Below are 16,768 nucleotides of genomic sequence, written 5' to 3' on the forward strand. Positions count from 1 at the left end.
ACACTCATTGGATATCGCGTGTCGCGCGCGACGAACATCGCGCTGGTGTGCCGGAGGCATAAAACTGTACCCTCATTGGATATCGCGTGTCACGCGTGACGAACATCGCGTTGATATGCCAGAGGCATTACCCCGGATCTACAATAGGGTTTTAAGCCTTAAGCCATAAAGGCCCGTCTACAATACACGGAGTAAGAAGTAAGAGTAAGAAATTGACCAATCACAGTCGATTATTCTTCTCTAGTCGTCAACTTTAACGCTTAATATCTCGGTTAGCGGGGCAGAGCGACGCTTTTTTCTGCCAGTCTTTCATTTTATGGAAAAACGCGTCGAATGAGTATAATTTCATCGATTTTTGAGGGGATTACTCTCCATTTGATCTTTACCAAACCTCAAACTGTGCAGAGAACAGACTTATAAAACATATAAAAATCGAAAAAAACGTTACCACTTTCTTCCCGCCCTGCATCTTCAGTTGATAGAAATGTCGAGTACAATATATTAGTCTCTGCATTTAATAATTTTACCAATACTTTCTTTTTTTGCACAGATCTTGCACATTTTTCGGCCGACGACATTCTGATAACGAGGTACGACGTCACTAGCCAGTATCCAGTCATTTAGGAACGCTTGTCCAGTGCAGTATCCAGTATAATGGCGGCCACTGGATACTGCACTGAAACGAAATGGGAACGCACCCTAGTTTTCAGTACTGGCAGCAAATTTTGGAACACTTCCTCAGACTACGTTCCAAAACTTCGGCTCGTATTCAGAACGCGCTTACAACGATGTTAGCACGCTATATACTATACTTTACGTCACGTATATTATAGAATTTCAGAGATAAAAGTGCACTTTTATCGATAAAAGCGCGTTCTGAATACGCCTTCCTCTCCAAGGAAAATTTTACTCGAAATATATAATACACGTGATGTATACTATAGCATATAGAGTAAAATCTTCCTCAGAGAAGACGTTTTGGAACGTAGCCTCGGAATGTTTAGTTTATTTTCTAGGGACATTTTGATAAGAGGGATGAACTGTCTCATAGCGTTTTCGGCCCGATCGGGTTTGCACCAACCTTGGTTGGATTAATCTTTCCTATTGGTTGACGTCACCCGTTCTACCAATAGGAGAGCACAAAACGCCATTAATCCAACCCAGGTTGGTGCAAACCTGGCCGGGCCTAGAGTCCTAGATTTATCAGAGAGGGGCAACCGGTGTTATGCATTCTGATTCGCTGTTGCAATCTGACCAATTGCGTGACTTGGCAGCCATTTATAGTACTAGCGACATATTTCTATTTCATTTTATTCTACACATAAGTCTGGATCTACAATAGGTGTTTTAAGCCTTAAGTCGTAAGAAATTGACCAATTACAGTCGAATCCGAGAAGAATAAGCGACTGTGATTCGCCCATTACTTATCTTAAGGCTTGAAACCTTATTGTAGATCCGGACTAATCCTACACGTCTTATCTTGTTTGACATAGTTTAAAGGCAGTTTCATAGCATTTCGGTCATGTTTAGTACTCTCCTTAGTACCTTTGTCATACTGACTTAAGCCGGTTGCGCTTCTCTGATAAATCTAGGACTCTAGCCGGGCCGAAAACGCTATTAAACTCACTTCTTTTATGTCATGGCCGATGCGAAGCGAAATAGAGCAAGGTAGAGTTCATGGCGACAATTGGCGACCACAGATGGAAAGAAGATGAAAAGAAGAATATTAACATGGCGACTTGTGCGGTAAATTCAGTAAATAGGGCTAGTCGCGCCCTATCGAGGTTCTTTTACGCCGTGGTTGCACGGTGAATATTGTGCATACAATTCGAGGAAGCTTGGTGCAGTTACCGTGACGTCGAGGCCGCGTCCTTCGCACGTGTTCACTGAATGCAACGCGATTACGCGATGTCGGTCAGTTACGCTAGGATGAAGTCGTGCCACGAGGCGTCGTCACCAACGTCATCAATATCGCCAATGTCGCCGTCGACGACGACACCAACGACGAGTAACGCATTGCCCAGGCGTGCCGGCGATGAGGAAGATTGGCAGATGCAGCTGGCTTTCTGCAAGCCTCGACATAACGCCACGATCGAATACGTCAATTGTATCAGTCAGACTTGGCGAATGAAGGAGCGGGTACGTACGTGTACCGAATGCTCGATACATTCATGATCGGTTAAACGTACGACCGGGTAATTATGCCCACTAGAGCACGACTGATTCTGCATCACTGCATACATATGTTTTTGTTTTATTAGATGAAGACAGTGAGTGTCGCTCTGGTGTTGTGCCTGAACGTTGGCGTTGATCCTCCAGATATTGTCAAGACACAACCATGCGCCCGTCTCGAATGCTGGATAGGTAGCCAAACTTGACGCTTCTCTAGTTTATTTACATTCTTTCCTCCCTACCGTTATGTGATTTTGCGATTTTGAGGTTAGGCATGTCAAGCATGCCAAATGATTCAGCCTGCTGACTATGGCATACCAGACATACGCGATATGCCAATGTTTCTGCAAGCATCCACTAGATCGGGATATCGTTTGCATTGAACAATCTTTTTATTTTATCAAAATTATTAATAAATAACAGATTAAAAAATTTTTATGTATGTATAACTAGTAAGAAAAAAAATTTTAGGTGATACAATAAAGGAAAGTTAGAAAGAATCAAGTATTATGTAGCGGTACATAAAGATAGATTTATAGAAAAAACATTTAAATTTGATATTTTACTTATAATTTAAAATGTACTAAGAGACTAACTTGTAATGTAATTATACAATTGGTTTTCAATAATAAACATATAAATGTAATATAAAATAGAAATATACCTAGGTATGTAAAAGCTTCAATATCTATTTATCATGTATACAAAACATAGAATAATAATTTTTGCTTCCTTATGAAGTATTTGTAAAATAATTAAGATATGGATAATAACTGATATCAAACAATATATAACCATGTATAAATTATGAAACAAACATACTTTTCCATGTTTAGAATTCTATGATAATTTGGATGCAAAATTATCAAGATTGATATCTTTCCAGATCCTTTGTCAGTGAGTCCTCAAAAAGCTCTTGAAACTATAGGTTCAAATTTGCAAAAACAGTACGAACGATGGCAGCCAAGAGCTCGCTACAAACAAAGTTTAGATCCAACTGTAGAGGAAGTTAAAAAATTATGTACATCTTTAAGGCGAAATGCCAAAGAAGAAAGAGTTTTGTTTCACTATAATGGTCATGGAGTACCCAAACCTACTACTAATGGTGAAATATGGGTATTTAATAGGGTCAGTACAGATTCAAAATGAATGAATTTATGTCCATTACATATGACGTAATATCTATATTAACAATGTGTGCTTTTATAGACATATACACAATACATTCCACTGTCGGTATATGACTTGCAGACTTGGATGGGTGCACCTAGTATTTATGTATATGATTGTTCCAATGCCGGTATTATAGTAGAATCTTTTCAACAATTTGCAGACCAACACGAAAAGGAGTATGAGGTAAAATAATATATAAATTTTCTTAAAGATTCTAAATGTTAATAAAGCCTGTGAATGTAATTATTGAATAAGATTGTGCTTCACAGATGGAAAAACAACAAAATCGTGCGACTGGAGTGACATGTCCTGCAGCACCATGTTATAAGAATTGTATCCAATTAGCAGCATGTGCGGCTAATCAAATTTTACCTATGAATCCAAATCTACCTGCAGATATATTTACATCATGCCTTACTACACCCATAAAAATTGCAATACGCTGGTAAGAACTTTTGGCATAAGTAAAAAATATCTATGTATTCAATATATTTACATTTTGTATAAATATACATATATATGTATAAATATATGTAATAGATATTTTTTCTTTTACATAGGTTTGCCATGCAGCCTACATCCAAATTGATTCCCAATATATCGCTTGATCTTATTGACAAGTAATATATCAAATTATTAAATTTCATTGTTATATAGAAAGAAATAATTTGAAAAGTATCTTCGTATATGCATGCACGTACATGTTTTAGAATTCCTGGACAATTGACCGATAGAAGAACAATGCTAGGCGAACTTAATTGGATATTTACTGCCATTACCGACACAATAGCATGGAATACCTTACCAAGAGGTAAGAGATTTGAGCTACAACAGGGTTGTTAGCGGTCGGGGAAATCAGGGAAAACCAGGAAAAGTCAGTGAAATTAAAAAGTGGTCAGGGAGAAAAGTCAAGGAATTTATTAACCTAAGATAAAATTAAATTACTGTAAAATTCTAAGTTTAATTAAACGTCTTTAAAAATTATGAAATAGAATTTTTTAAATTTTTTAAGAAGCAATGCAAATATTTTTTTTATTTTAATTTTGCATGAACTATTTGCAGAAAACCATTAACAGACATTGTTAAAAAGAAAAAAAATTTAACTTTGTAAAAGTCAAAATATGTATATATTAATGATGAACATTTCGAAATTAATTTTTAATTAAAATTATTTAAAATAATTAGAACGTACAGTGTTTTAATAAAATGATTAATGTCTCCTTAAATATAAGGTCTAACTATGAATATGGACCAAAATCTCAATACACAATGTGCAAAACAAAGATACATGTATATCCGCCGTTTTCTGTAATTCATTTGTTTTTTAACTTGTCATATATCAGTTATATGTTCCACTTTAAAATGTGACCGGGAAAACTGGGGAAAGTCGGAAATTTTTTTTCTTTTTTGCTAACAACCCTGTACAAGTTTCATCGACGCAAAATAAAAGTATAATTATAATAATTATAAAAATATGTATAGATTTGTTTCAAAGGTTATTTAGACAAGACCTATTAGTTGCCAGTCTGTTCAGAAATTTCTTGTTAGCTGAGAGGATACTTCGTTCTTACGATTGTACACCAGTTTCTTCCCCGAAATTGCCGCCGACTTATCAGGTAAAAAAATTGGTTTTTATTATACATCTATAAAGAAATTTCTTTGCTAAAACTTTGTTTATATGTGCCAAATTTTTTATCATTCTTTGCTCTTAAATATGTAGAAAGCAAAATTTTCCTATTTTTCTAGCACCGTATGTGGCAAGCTTGGGATATGGCGCTTGACCTATGCTTGGCACAATTGCCAATGGTTTTGGAAAATGAAGATCGATACGTGCATTCATCATTTTTTGAAGATCAACTCACAGCTTTTCAAGTGTGGCTCAATTTAGGATCAAAAAATCGTAACCCACCTGAGCAGCTTCCAATTGTCCTCCAAGTGCTATTGAGTCAAGTTCACAGACTAAGAGCGTTAGAGCTATTAGGACGTTTTCTTGATCTCGGTCCATGGGCTGTGAATCTAGCACTTAGCGTCGGTATCTTTCCATATGTTTTAAAATTATTGCAAAGCAACGCCAGAGAACTTCGACCGCTGCTCGTTTTTATATGGGCAAAAATTCTAGCGGTAGATAATGTGAGTTCTACACTTGCGTGTTATTATCCATATAATACACTAAATATAAATTAAAATTTAAACGCTTGTTATGTTTTAAACAATGACAGTAACGGTAATATACAAGCTTAAATTAAGTGACAATTTTATTAATAAAGTTATTTCATATATACATATATTCGAAACGTTTCGACTCATACCATATAGTAGTCCTCTTCAGTTTTTACAGACATTAAAATATAGAAACAAATTAAATTAAAAATAAAAAATAAAACCAACGAGTATCACCGTCAGTTAAAAAAGTACTGCATGGTGTATAACGCATAGTGCAATGTAGTTAAAAAGAGTCATGATTTAATCCAATAATGTCACAATTGTATCTTCAATATTAGTAATAATCCTCCTTTTATTCGCTCGGTAACGAAAAAGGAATGCGTCACATGTGAAGTCAATAATTAAAAAGAGAAACGTCACGACTAATTAAAATTAAAAGTTGTGAGATGTATAAAACGCTCTAAGGCACATGCTATCTCTGTGAAAATAGATCTATTTCCAACCGTCACAGAGATAGCATGTGCCTTGAAGCGTTTTATACAACATCTCACAACTTTTAATTTTAATTAGTCGTGACGTTTCTCTTTTTAATTATTGACTTCACATGTGACGCATTCCTTTTTCGTTACCGAGCGAATAAAAGGAGGATTATTACTAATATTGAAGATACAATTGTGACATTATTGGATTAAATCATGACTCCTTTTGACTACATTGCACTATGCGTTATACACCATGCGGTACTTTTTTAACTGACGGTGATACTCTTTGGTTTTATTTTTTATTTTTAATTTAATTTGTTTCTATGTTTTAATGTCTGTAAAGACTGAAAAGAACTACTGTATGAGTCAAAAAGTTTCGAATAGTATATATGAAATAACTTTATTAATAAAATTGTCACCTAATTTAAGCTTGTATATTACCGTTACTGTTATTGTTTAATATTACACTGTTATACTTTATATGTGTATAAATTCTAATTTTAGATATAATTCTGAATTGCAGACTTGCCAAGCAGATCTTGTACGCGATGGTGGTCATAAATATTTCTTGTCTGTGCTGCAGGATACTTCTATCCCGGTAGTTTATATGTTATGTTTAATTTTATACGCTAACCACACCTGAATTATAACGGCTAAAGTTTCTCGTAACGAAAGTACGTTTGATAATGATTTCAGAGTGAGCACAGGACATTAGCCGCGTTTGTGTTGGCCAGTATCGTAAACGATTACCGGCCGGGTCAAGTGGCTGCAAATCAGGGCAGTCTCGTTTCAATATGCTTAGAACAATTAGGAGACACAAATTCTTTGTTACGGCAATGGCTTTGCTTGTGCTTAGCGCGGCTTTGGCATAATTTCGATAAAGCAAGATGGTGTGGCGTCAGGGACATTGCTCATGAAAAATTGTTCACCTTATTGAAGGATCCTGTTCCAGAGGTTATATGACTAATTGTTCATATATACATAAATAATTAAATTACGTTCACTATGTATGCACACACGTACGCACACATTCGCGCGCACGCGTAATAATTGCGTATATCTGTGATGAATTTGCAAACTACTAAATTTTAGACGCGTGTAAGAAATTTTATTTTGTTGTTACTCCTTATAACGCTATTTTACAGAGCAAGAAAGGAGTTTATATATATATTTTAAATTTTTAATATGAATTTAATAATATGAATTTATGATTGTGATAAAGAGGAATTAATTCCTAAAATTTTAAGGAAATGTTTGATGCAGGTCCGGGCAGCTAGCGTGTATGCATTGGGCACATTTATAAACAGCGTTACGACCAGGAGCGAACACGCGAATAATATCGATCAAATTATCGCTATGACACTTATTAATACAGTTTCTCACGATATGTGTCCATTGGTTAGAAAAGTAAGTTAGATTGTGATTTGGAATTGGTAAACATTGGCAAATTGCTGACAAATTATTATGAAATTGTCTATGCAGGAATTAGTTGTGGCTCTACAATGGATGGTGCTACATTTTGAAAATTCCTTCGTTACGCTAGCCATGGCTGAAGAGAATAGTCGAAAGGATCTTGTTGTAGAAACTTTATCCCCATTCAGCGGTATGAGACGCATTAGCTCGCGCGATAGATTGAAAATGTTGTCACCCAACAATACGTACACCGTAGATACGACCGATGGATTTGGACCACAGGATCGCATCAAAAGAGTATCGTCTTCATCGTCTATTAGCAGTCTAGGTAAGGAATGCCGAGAGATTTTTGGGAGAAGTCAATTAATACCTTCTGTCTGAACACTGAATCGAATAGTTACCTGCATTGATTCTTTCGTGTGTCAGGTAATAATTGGGAGTTCGTGAGGAAACCTTGCGAGTCACTTGGTAATAATGATTAGAAGTTTCGTTGCATGCATCATACATAGTTTATGCTTTTTATTTTTGCAATTGTGCAATTTTCACCGATAGAGTGCTTTTTGCATAGGCTTTGTATAATAGCAATATTTTTTTTTTTTTCATTAAAATAACTTTACAATAGCACGACATTTCATATGAATTTTATGAAATTGTTTATCGCAGGTCACAGTTCTCTTGGGAACTTACCGAGTCTTTCCTATGGTAGTGTGTATATGAAATTATGGCATGGATTGTGTAATCTCGACAATGATCCTCATCCAGTGGTCGCTGCTATGTCTCAAAAAGTTACTAATCACATTCGTAATAAGGTATTAATATCTAAGGTGTTAAGGTCTTAACATTGAAAGTTTAACTGTATAGTTATTATCATTAAAAAAATTTTAGGTGAAAGCATCTTCCACCCCTAAAGAGGTAGTTGAAACAAAAATTTCCTCTTCATTATCTCTTCCGCCGTCTCCGTCAAATCGAACTGGTTATTTGAGGTTGGTTAAAATTTTTTTTGTATAAAACATTTTGTAATTTCAGTCTTATTCTAACAATTCCTTTTACATGTTTACTATAGTAAAGGGGAATCACCACCGGCTGTCAACTCTGGAACAGATTTGTTGCGTTCTTCGAGAGTTTTAACGCATGGTAGCCGTTCGAGGAAACCTGTTCCTAATACAGTAAGAATCAGTTGTTGATTTGTTTTTTTCTAACGTTAACTTTTTTAACGAATTCAAGTGACAATAAAATATTAGATAAATGTAAATTGTTTAAATTCTATTTTTCAATTTTATTTTTACAATAAATTAAAAAATTATTTTGTGTACTTGTTAAAATATTGTTAATGAAGAATCGGCCTATTTATAATATCCTCTTATAATTTTAGATATCTGAAGAGGCAGACGAAGTACCTGGAGCTAAAACTCCATTGACTACCTCCCAATTTGTCGAATGGAGTTGCGCGCAATTTGCTCAGCCGGTTAGTTTAGAAGACGAAATGGACGATGTAGAAAGCAGACCATATCTCGAACGAGAATGGCGGTAAGAAACATTTAAACCTTTATTCTTTCTCTCTAACACTAGTTCTCTAATTTTAAAATGAATTCCCATTAAGTTTTTGCGTTTTTAATACGAAACGTACATTACACATCGATTATAATCGCAGATTTATACGTAACGCAAGGCAAAGACAAGATGCAAGAGAGGAACAATTGCGTGCACCGCAGAATAAAATAGAATCGCAAGTGTATCATACGAGATGTTCTCAATCACCTCAAGTTCTGGTTTTTCATCCATTTGAACCACATTTGGCCGTGGCGCTGAAAGATTGCTTCGGGTATTTGAATTTTCTTATCGTAACAAATATCTGTTATTTAAAATACAATAGATAAGCATATAACGTAGGTATAGAGAAAGACTTTCTAATTAACACTTGTTAATAATTGTTTCAGCATATGGGATTATCAAAATAGCACAAAGTTGACTTATTGTATGAGTTATGGAAACAAAGTAAAATCGCGCATCACAGCACTTGAATTTATCAACTCTCATGACTTAACTCTGCTGATGGCAGGTTCTGATGATGGTTCCGTACAAATCTGGAAGAATTATAGCGGTACGATTAGCCGCGATCCGATTCTACTCACAGCTTGGCAAGCATTGGCTGACGTACAACCCGCAACCAAGACTTCTAGTGGTATGTATAGAGAGCACACATATTCGAGATTCTGTTATAAATTTATCTCATAATCTATTGTAACCGCTGTTTTAGATTTTAATAATTTTTCACATCATTTTTCCTATATTATGTCATTCTAAAAATAATCCTGTATATTTTTTCGTACTATACTATCAGCGAAGTATAGTCAATAATATATTTGCAGTAACAGCACGACTCGTTACAAAATGGGAACAGAAATCACTTACTCTAGCAGTAACGGGCGACGTCCGTATTGTAAGACTCTGGGATGCGGAAACTGAATTGAAGAAGCAAGATATTCTAACAGGTGCCGATTGTTGTACCACATGCATCGACGTTGATGGCACAGGTTGGTTGTTAAAAAAAAGGTTTTTTTTCCTCGATGTTGAAAGTTTTTTAATAAAAGAACACACAATTCTCATTTAAGGGTGCGGCCACTTGACGTTACAAATGCTTCGAAACTTTCGATTGACCAATCGGAAAAAAGAATTTTACTAACTAACCAATCAAAAAATGCTTCAAAGCATTCGTAGCATCAAATAGACCATAGCCTAAGTCCAGTCACATTTAATTAGAACAGAACTTGTAAACAAGTTTACCTCTCGTCTAACAGGAGATTCAAATATTAATTAATTGATAAACAAGATAGCAAGAGAGTAACAAAATTTCACAGTATAACAATAATCTTAATATTTAGTCAATTAAACAGAGATCAATTCTAGTACTTCGTACAGAGACAGATTGATTATTCTAAACTTATCTGAAACTAGAAAGTTATCTAATATCGCCGCTGTAAGGCCTCGCAATTAACACAACCGTTTGGTACCAAGATCCATAGGAAAAAGGAGCGAGCAATAACGATGTTCTAAACTTTAGACAGATGAGTAACTTTCGAAATAAGTGCCATCTCTTTCGATTAGTTTAATGCAATTACTAAGCGATCGATAATATAGTTCACATTCTCAACACTCCTTAAGCCATAAGTCACACTACAGGCTCCCGACTCTGACTCCCGACTTAAAGTCGATCGAATAGAGTGATTTCTATTCTCGAGTCGGCAGTCAGAGTCGGCTGTTGCCTTGCTGTGGTTGGTAGAATAATAGTCGGGAGTCCGAGTCAGTAGTCGAGTTAGAGTCGGGAGTCTGTAGTGTGATTACGGCTTTAATTGCATCAAACTGACTCACCATGGCTTCTTTGCAGTTTAAAAACTTTACTCTATTTAAAGCCTTTATTAATATATCTGCCTCTTGTTCATTTGGTGGACAATATCTTAATTTAATAGCTTTCCGTTTTACTAGATCGTGTACGAATCTATACTTTACATCTATGTGCCTCGAGCGTCTATTAACGACTCCGTTCTTAATTAGTGCAATTGTACTCTGATTATGTTTAGTTCTAGGCAGATCTTGTTGTCTTGGAGTTCTTCCAGGAAAGTCTTCAAATATAGTAATTCCTTGCGGCTGCAATGTATTCAGCTTCAGTATTTGAAAGAGCTATGTTTGACTGTCTTCACGAGCACCAGCTTGTGGCTCCTCCTTCATAGAATATGACGAAGCCAGTCGTACTGTGTCTGGTCTGTGATTCTCCTGCAAAGTTAGCATCGAAATATCCCTGCAAAATATTCGGATTATCATTGCTATTGAATTGTAGGCCTTGATCTGTTGTGCCGTTCAAATATTTCAGAATGTGTTTTAATGAAAACATCATTAATGAAAACATCATTAATGTTTTCTTGTGTTTGATTTTCAATGAATTGACTGCAAAAGATATATCGGGCTTGGTTTTCGTCGAAAGATATAGCAGGTTTCCTATTGTTTCTCTATAGCCGAAAACTTCCTTTATCGGTGTTTTCCTTTCTTCATTTTTAATCAGTATTTTTACTGGTTTTGCATTTTCCATTCCGTACTGTTTTAGAATGTTCTTTGAATATTCTTCTTGCTTAACTCTAATCTTATCTTGATTTCTTGATATTTCTAATCCGACGTATATCTTTTAGGATCATAAACAATCGTCATTTGGAACTCTTTAAATTGTTTCATTATTTCTGGAATTTCTTTCATGTCAGCTCCGAGAAGTATTCCATCATCTACGTATATGCCGAGAATTAAATCTTTATCAGCATCTCTAAATATGCATTGTTCATTCTCTAGTGCTTTAAAGTTCTTTTCTTTCAAAAAATTGATAAATCGTATATTCCACCTGAGTGGGGCCTGTTTCAAGCTATATAGAGTCTTCTTCAGTTTGAAGATTTTTCCTCTACAGTCAAATTCCTTAGGAGGGTACATAAATACATTCTCTTCTAAACTGTCATAGAGGAATGCTGTTTTAATGTCAAATGTTACGATTTTGTATTTATTTATTGCTGTAAGTGCGATTAGACTTCTCAAAGCACTTGTGCTTATTGCTGGACTAAATGTTTCTTCGTAGTTGATTCCCTGTTCCTGTTCGCAGCCTCTGATGATAAGTGGCGCTTTATAGTGTCCTGCTTAATTTTAAATACCCATTTTCCGGTTAGAGGTATTTCCTTTTCTTTCAGTTTCTTCAGTTCAACTTCTTTCCATTTTTATCTGTCCGGTTCTGTTGTTGCTTCTCTATACGTTAACATGACGTAATCTGTAAAACGTTCTGGACGTTTTCTTTTTCTGATAGGTTTTCTTGTATTAATTTCTACAATTTCTTCATTTGTTGAGTTTTCCATGTTTTCTAGATCTTCATTTTCATGTATTTCTTTTCTTCTTCGTTCTCCATTTGTTGGAGTTCTTAGATCTTCTGCATCTTCTCACTCTTCATCGTCAGTGATTTCTTCTCTGTCTGATTCTTTTACAGATTGTATAAATTTTGCTTTAGTATACTTTGTTACATCTTCGTTCTTAATTTTATCCTCTTCTATTTTAGGTTCTTCAAATTTTACATCACGCGTGCAATTACTATTTTCTTCTCTTTATTTCAAAGCCTATATCCATTTGGTGCGTATCCTACAAATAACTGTTTCTTGTTTCTTTTTTCAAGTTTCTTAAATGGTCCTAAAATTTTGACATGTGCCACGCTTCCAAATATTTGCATCGTTTCAAAAGTTAGGTCATAAAGCCGAAAAATCGGCCAGTACTGGTTGTTTAGAGGTACTTTACTCTTGACGTGCGGTGCAGCGCTGGGATTAAAAAATTGTTTAAACATATTAAAATGGCCGGTGGTGTCACTAAAACTTATCAGAAACTATAGAACTCTTCGAGTACTAAAAAACGACGCAAAAAAATTAATTTTTTGAAACTTGAGGTGCTAGCTCTTTTTTTTAAATTTATTTAAAAATATTTACTGACCGGAATTCTTGTTTTAATCTATCAGGAACTCTAGTACTCTTCGAGTACTGTAAGATTCCGTATAAAAATCGACTCACGAATCTTGCGGTGCCACGCGAAGTTAGCACCGCATGTTTTTATTTTTTAAAATTTTTGGCCTAAATCAACGGTACTATTAATAAAACCTCAGGAACTGTAGAATTATTGGGGGTGCAAGCAGTACTGTTATTAAAATTTCCGATTTTTGAAGTTGAGGTGCTAACTTCACAGAGACCAATGATTCCATTTTGCTCTAGCTTCTTGAAATAGTTGGAGGAATAAGTTCGGGTGCACCGTAATAATGCTCGACACAACTGTTTACTGTAATTCACTTTTATCACTCAAACATTAAATGTCTTTTAAGTACGCAGATATCTAGTCGCATGTTTCCACGATGAGATTCTCCTTTTATACATTATGTCACGTTTCAACATATTGACACAATTCGATTATATTCACTTGACAACACGAAGAATTTATTAACCGGTTAATCAGTTAATCACTAACAATCACAAACGATTGATTATTCGGCGATTGAAAATCACACAAAACTTTAAAATACGTGTGTATGTCCGCACACAACACAACATGTGTTACGTTCAGCAAGCAGCTGACTAACTTTCTTGGTTATGAGTGCAATGAGTGCATTCACGCATCACTGAGGCGCTGTGTAATCTGCGCTCATTGTACTCATAACCAAGAAAATCAGTCAGCTACTTGCCGCATGTAAAAGCCCGATCTACAATTGTGTAAACGTAGAAGTAAGATTATGGGAGTAGTAGTAGCAGTAAATGTTGTACAACATATTAATCTATAATCGAGTAAAGATTCAACGAACTTTCATCTTCAAATTGAACATTGCTCACAACACTTTCTCCATCTTCTATATTCGTAATATAATATATTTGTAATATAATAAATTCGTCAAATAATATATCATAAAATAAATTCAATAAAAGATGAAAAGCTCACTTTGCGCTTCTTTTCATACGTCGAGACAAAAAGGACAATAACGATGCAGACACGTGACAGCACTCTGATTGGTTCGCTCTTACGTTTTACGCAGTCGTAGTCGTGAAAGATAAAGTTGAACCATCTTTTACAACACGCTTTACAACCGGAAATGGCAGGTTAAAACTTCGCTTTACAACATTTCACAACCCTTTACAACTATGTTTACGTAATTGTAGATTGGGCTTAAGGGCCTCTTTCACCAACTCCGATTAACTTAATCGGTCGATTAATCAAGATTAGATTAATGTTTGAAGGAATTCTGTTCTCGAGTGGCACCAAACTTTTCTCTCTTTAGAATTTCGTAGAGTAAACGTACGTACGTAACGTGTGAATTTCAAATTTTATCGTAGTTAATGCAGTCTCAATTTCAATCTCCGCAATTGATGGTTTACCACTAGGCTGGAGTGAACGTAATTTTTGCTTGTGTATCATCTTTAATTTTTCAAAGTTTCTGCAGAATTTAACTTGGGTATTTTATTTCATTACAAATATGAAAGTCAGAGGTATCTTGTTACTGGCGATTTTTTAATTCCCATGTACGAAAAAAAGTTACTATTGCGGTATAGCGCGGCAGGGTATTCCGCTGCAGATGCTTAAGGTCCTTATTAGATGCAGATACGCTTCTTTTCAAATCGACAATGCTCAAGGATTCTTCCTTTTATCTGATTAATTTACTTAGTGTAACTATTAATTTTTTGATCTAGTTTATATTGTTCATTCCGTCCTAGCGGCAAGCCATCATAGATATTGCAATTGAGATTGCGTTCTGTTATTCATTACGAGAAAATTAAAAATTTACGTTACAAATACTTTACAAAACCCTAAAAATTTAAATTACAGAGAAAAGTTTGGTCGGTGATTGAAAACAGAATCCCCTACGTTAACTTAAGGGGATGCTAAACCGATTACCGAACTTGCTCGAGGTCGATAGTACAGACTTTTTTAATTCCAAATTCGATAATAGTGGTGACATCTTTGATTCAGTTCTTACATTATAGTATATAATATATATCATTCTGTTTTACTCAAACGCATACATCTGTCCTTATCTAACATATGCCAGCACCATGTATCGCAAGACCGCGCAACTACTGCTACACGAAATTTCGGCTCTGTTGACAGTCCCAGTCTTCGCAAAGCACTTGTATACACGTATTTCCCATTTGGTGACGATACTTTTTTTGTAGACTTTCAATCTTAGTTCTACAAACTCTGTATCGTTCGTTCCAATAATGTGACCTCAGCTGTACGCTTATTTTCAAAATATGGACTCTAAAACTTTTATATCAAGCAAGTATATATCTGAGGTGGGACTTCCGTTTCCGGCGCATAGAGAGTGAGTAGGTGAAATAGTGAGAGAGCAGAGCAGAGAGTGGAGAGAAGGAGTGGCGTGAGTAAAGGGTTGTGGGCGGATGTGAGAGAGGGAGTGGAGGGAAGGTAACGAGAGTGGGGGTAAGGTGGAGGAAAAGGGCTGTGGCGAGAAAGGTAGGAGAGAAAGGAGGGGTTGAGGTTAGGAGACGTAGCTGGTGTGAGTGTGAGGAGCGCGAGGAGGGTAGCGAGGAGACGATAAGGTGGGGTGAACTGAGTTCGGATAAGAGGTATAGCAGATAAAGGCGGAAAGGAAGGTCTGTTCGAGAGAGATTGAAAGACGGTGTGGAAGGAAGACAGTGAGTGAGTGAGAGAGTGAGTGAGTGAGTGAGTGAGTGAGTGAGTGAGGGAGGGAGGGAGGGAAGAGTGAGTGAGTGAGAGAAGATAGATGACGGATAGGATTAATAAGTTGGATAAGGATAGGAGGGGAAGTACGGGGGAGTTAGCGAAGTTCCTGAAAAGGAAAAGGGAAGGGGAGGGGGGAGAGGCATTTAGGAATAGTAAAAAAACAATAAGGTCGCCCGTCAGAATGGGGAAGAGGGGGGGATGAAGGAGCTAGTAAGGGAGATGAGGGATGAAATGAGAGAAGGGTTGATGGGAGTAAGAAAAGAGTTAAGAGAGGTAGTAGAGGGTCAGAAAGAGATGATAAAAAAGAAAGGAAGTGGAGAGGATAAAAGAGGAGCTGAAGGTGAGGGAAGAAAGATGGGAGAGGGAAAAGGGGGAAATGGTAGAGAGGTTAAAGGCACTGGAAGGGAAATTGGGTGAAATGAAAATAGAGGAAGGGAGAGGGGAGGGAGATAGGGAGGGGAGGGGAGGGAGGAATGGATGGAAAGAATAAGAAGGTTGGAGAGAAGGAGTGAATGGAGGGAAAGAGAGGAGAGGAAAAGGAATATCGTAATAAAAGGGGAAAGGTGGGTAGGGGGAGGTAGAGGGGAAGATTAGAGAGATTCTGGGAAGCATAGAGGTGAGGATGGGGATAAAAAAATAAGATTAGAGGCTAGTAGGCAGGAGAGGGGATGTATGGGGGTGGTAACATTACGTAGTGTAGAAGAGAAGGGAAGGATATTGAGAAGAGTAAGGGAAGGTTGAAGGGGGGGGGGATATCTGGATAGAGGAAGATCTAACATGAAAGAAGAGAAAGATGAGGTGGATGTTGAGGCAGGTGAGAATAAAAGAGGTGGGGAGAGCAAAGTTGGGATAAGGGGGGTTAGAGGGAGTTGTGGATAGAGGGAGAATGATGGAGGTGGGACGAAGAGAGGGAAGAGATGGGAGGGGAACAAAATGGGGGGAAGGAGGAAAAAGTGAGGTTGGCGAAAGGAGTAAGGGAGAGGGAAGAGAAAGGAAGGAGTGGCAGGAAAAAGGAGAATAGAAAGGAGGGTTAGAAGACGTAGGTAGGTAGGGTGCAGGGGTTAATGATAAGGAGAAGAGGGGATGAGGTGAGAGCAAGGAGGGGGGGGGGGGGG

At 36.6% G+C, this 16,768-nt stretch overlaps 1 protein-coding gene across 4 annotated transcripts in view; it reads left to right on the plus strand.

Annotated features, from left to right (window-relative positions):
* Positions 1-1,648: 1,648 nt before the first annotated feature.
* raptor (regulatory associated protein of MTOR complex 1) overlaps positions 1,649-16,768 on the plus strand; it is a 22,239-nt gene continuing 7,119 nt past the window's right edge. The window contains exons 1-22 of one of the 4 annotated variants that reach the window (XM_018520183.1): positions 1,649-2,139; positions 2,262-2,364; positions 3,059-3,300; positions 3,382-3,528; positions 3,615-3,790; positions 3,906-3,965; positions 4,056-4,156; positions 4,828-4,961; positions 5,092-5,475; positions 6,514-6,588; positions 6,687-6,944; positions 7,254-7,397; positions 7,473-7,593; positions 7,660-7,731; positions 7,830-7,871; positions 8,067-8,212; positions 8,289-8,386; positions 8,467-8,569; positions 8,776-8,930; positions 9,055-9,225; positions 9,341-9,585; positions 9,773-9,937. In XM_018520183.1, coding sequence (XP_018375685.1) covers positions 1,891-2,139; positions 2,262-2,364; positions 3,059-3,300; positions 3,382-3,528; positions 3,615-3,790; positions 3,906-3,965; positions 4,056-4,156; positions 4,828-4,961; positions 5,092-5,475; positions 6,514-6,588; positions 6,687-6,944; positions 7,254-7,397; positions 7,473-7,593; positions 7,660-7,731; positions 7,830-7,871; positions 8,067-8,212; positions 8,289-8,386; positions 8,467-8,569; positions 8,776-8,930; positions 9,055-9,225; positions 9,341-9,585; positions 9,773-9,937 — 3,391 coding nt within the window. In that variant the 5' untranslated portion in view covers positions 1,649-1,890. Of the gene's footprint in view, positions 2,140-2,261; positions 2,365-3,058; positions 3,301-3,381; positions 3,529-3,614; positions 3,791-3,905; positions 3,966-4,055; positions 4,157-4,827; positions 4,962-5,091; positions 5,476-6,513; positions 6,589-6,686; positions 6,945-7,253; positions 7,398-7,472; positions 7,732-7,829; positions 7,872-8,066; positions 8,213-8,288; positions 8,387-8,466; positions 8,570-8,775; positions 8,931-9,054; positions 9,226-9,340; positions 9,586-9,772; positions 9,938-16,768 lie in introns of all 4 variants that reach the window. The other 3 variants (XM_018520180.1, XM_018520181.1, XM_018520182.1) reach the window with 3 other exon arrangements.

The sequence above is a fragment of the Trachymyrmex cornetzi genome, unplaced genomic scaffold (genome assembly GCF_001594075.2).
Source record: "Trachymyrmex cornetzi isolate Tcor2-1 unplaced genomic scaffold, Tcor1.1 scaffold88, whole genome shotgun sequence".
In the NCBI taxonomy this organism is placed as follows: Eukaryota; Metazoa; Arthropoda; class Insecta; order Hymenoptera; family Formicidae; genus Trachymyrmex; species Trachymyrmex cornetzi.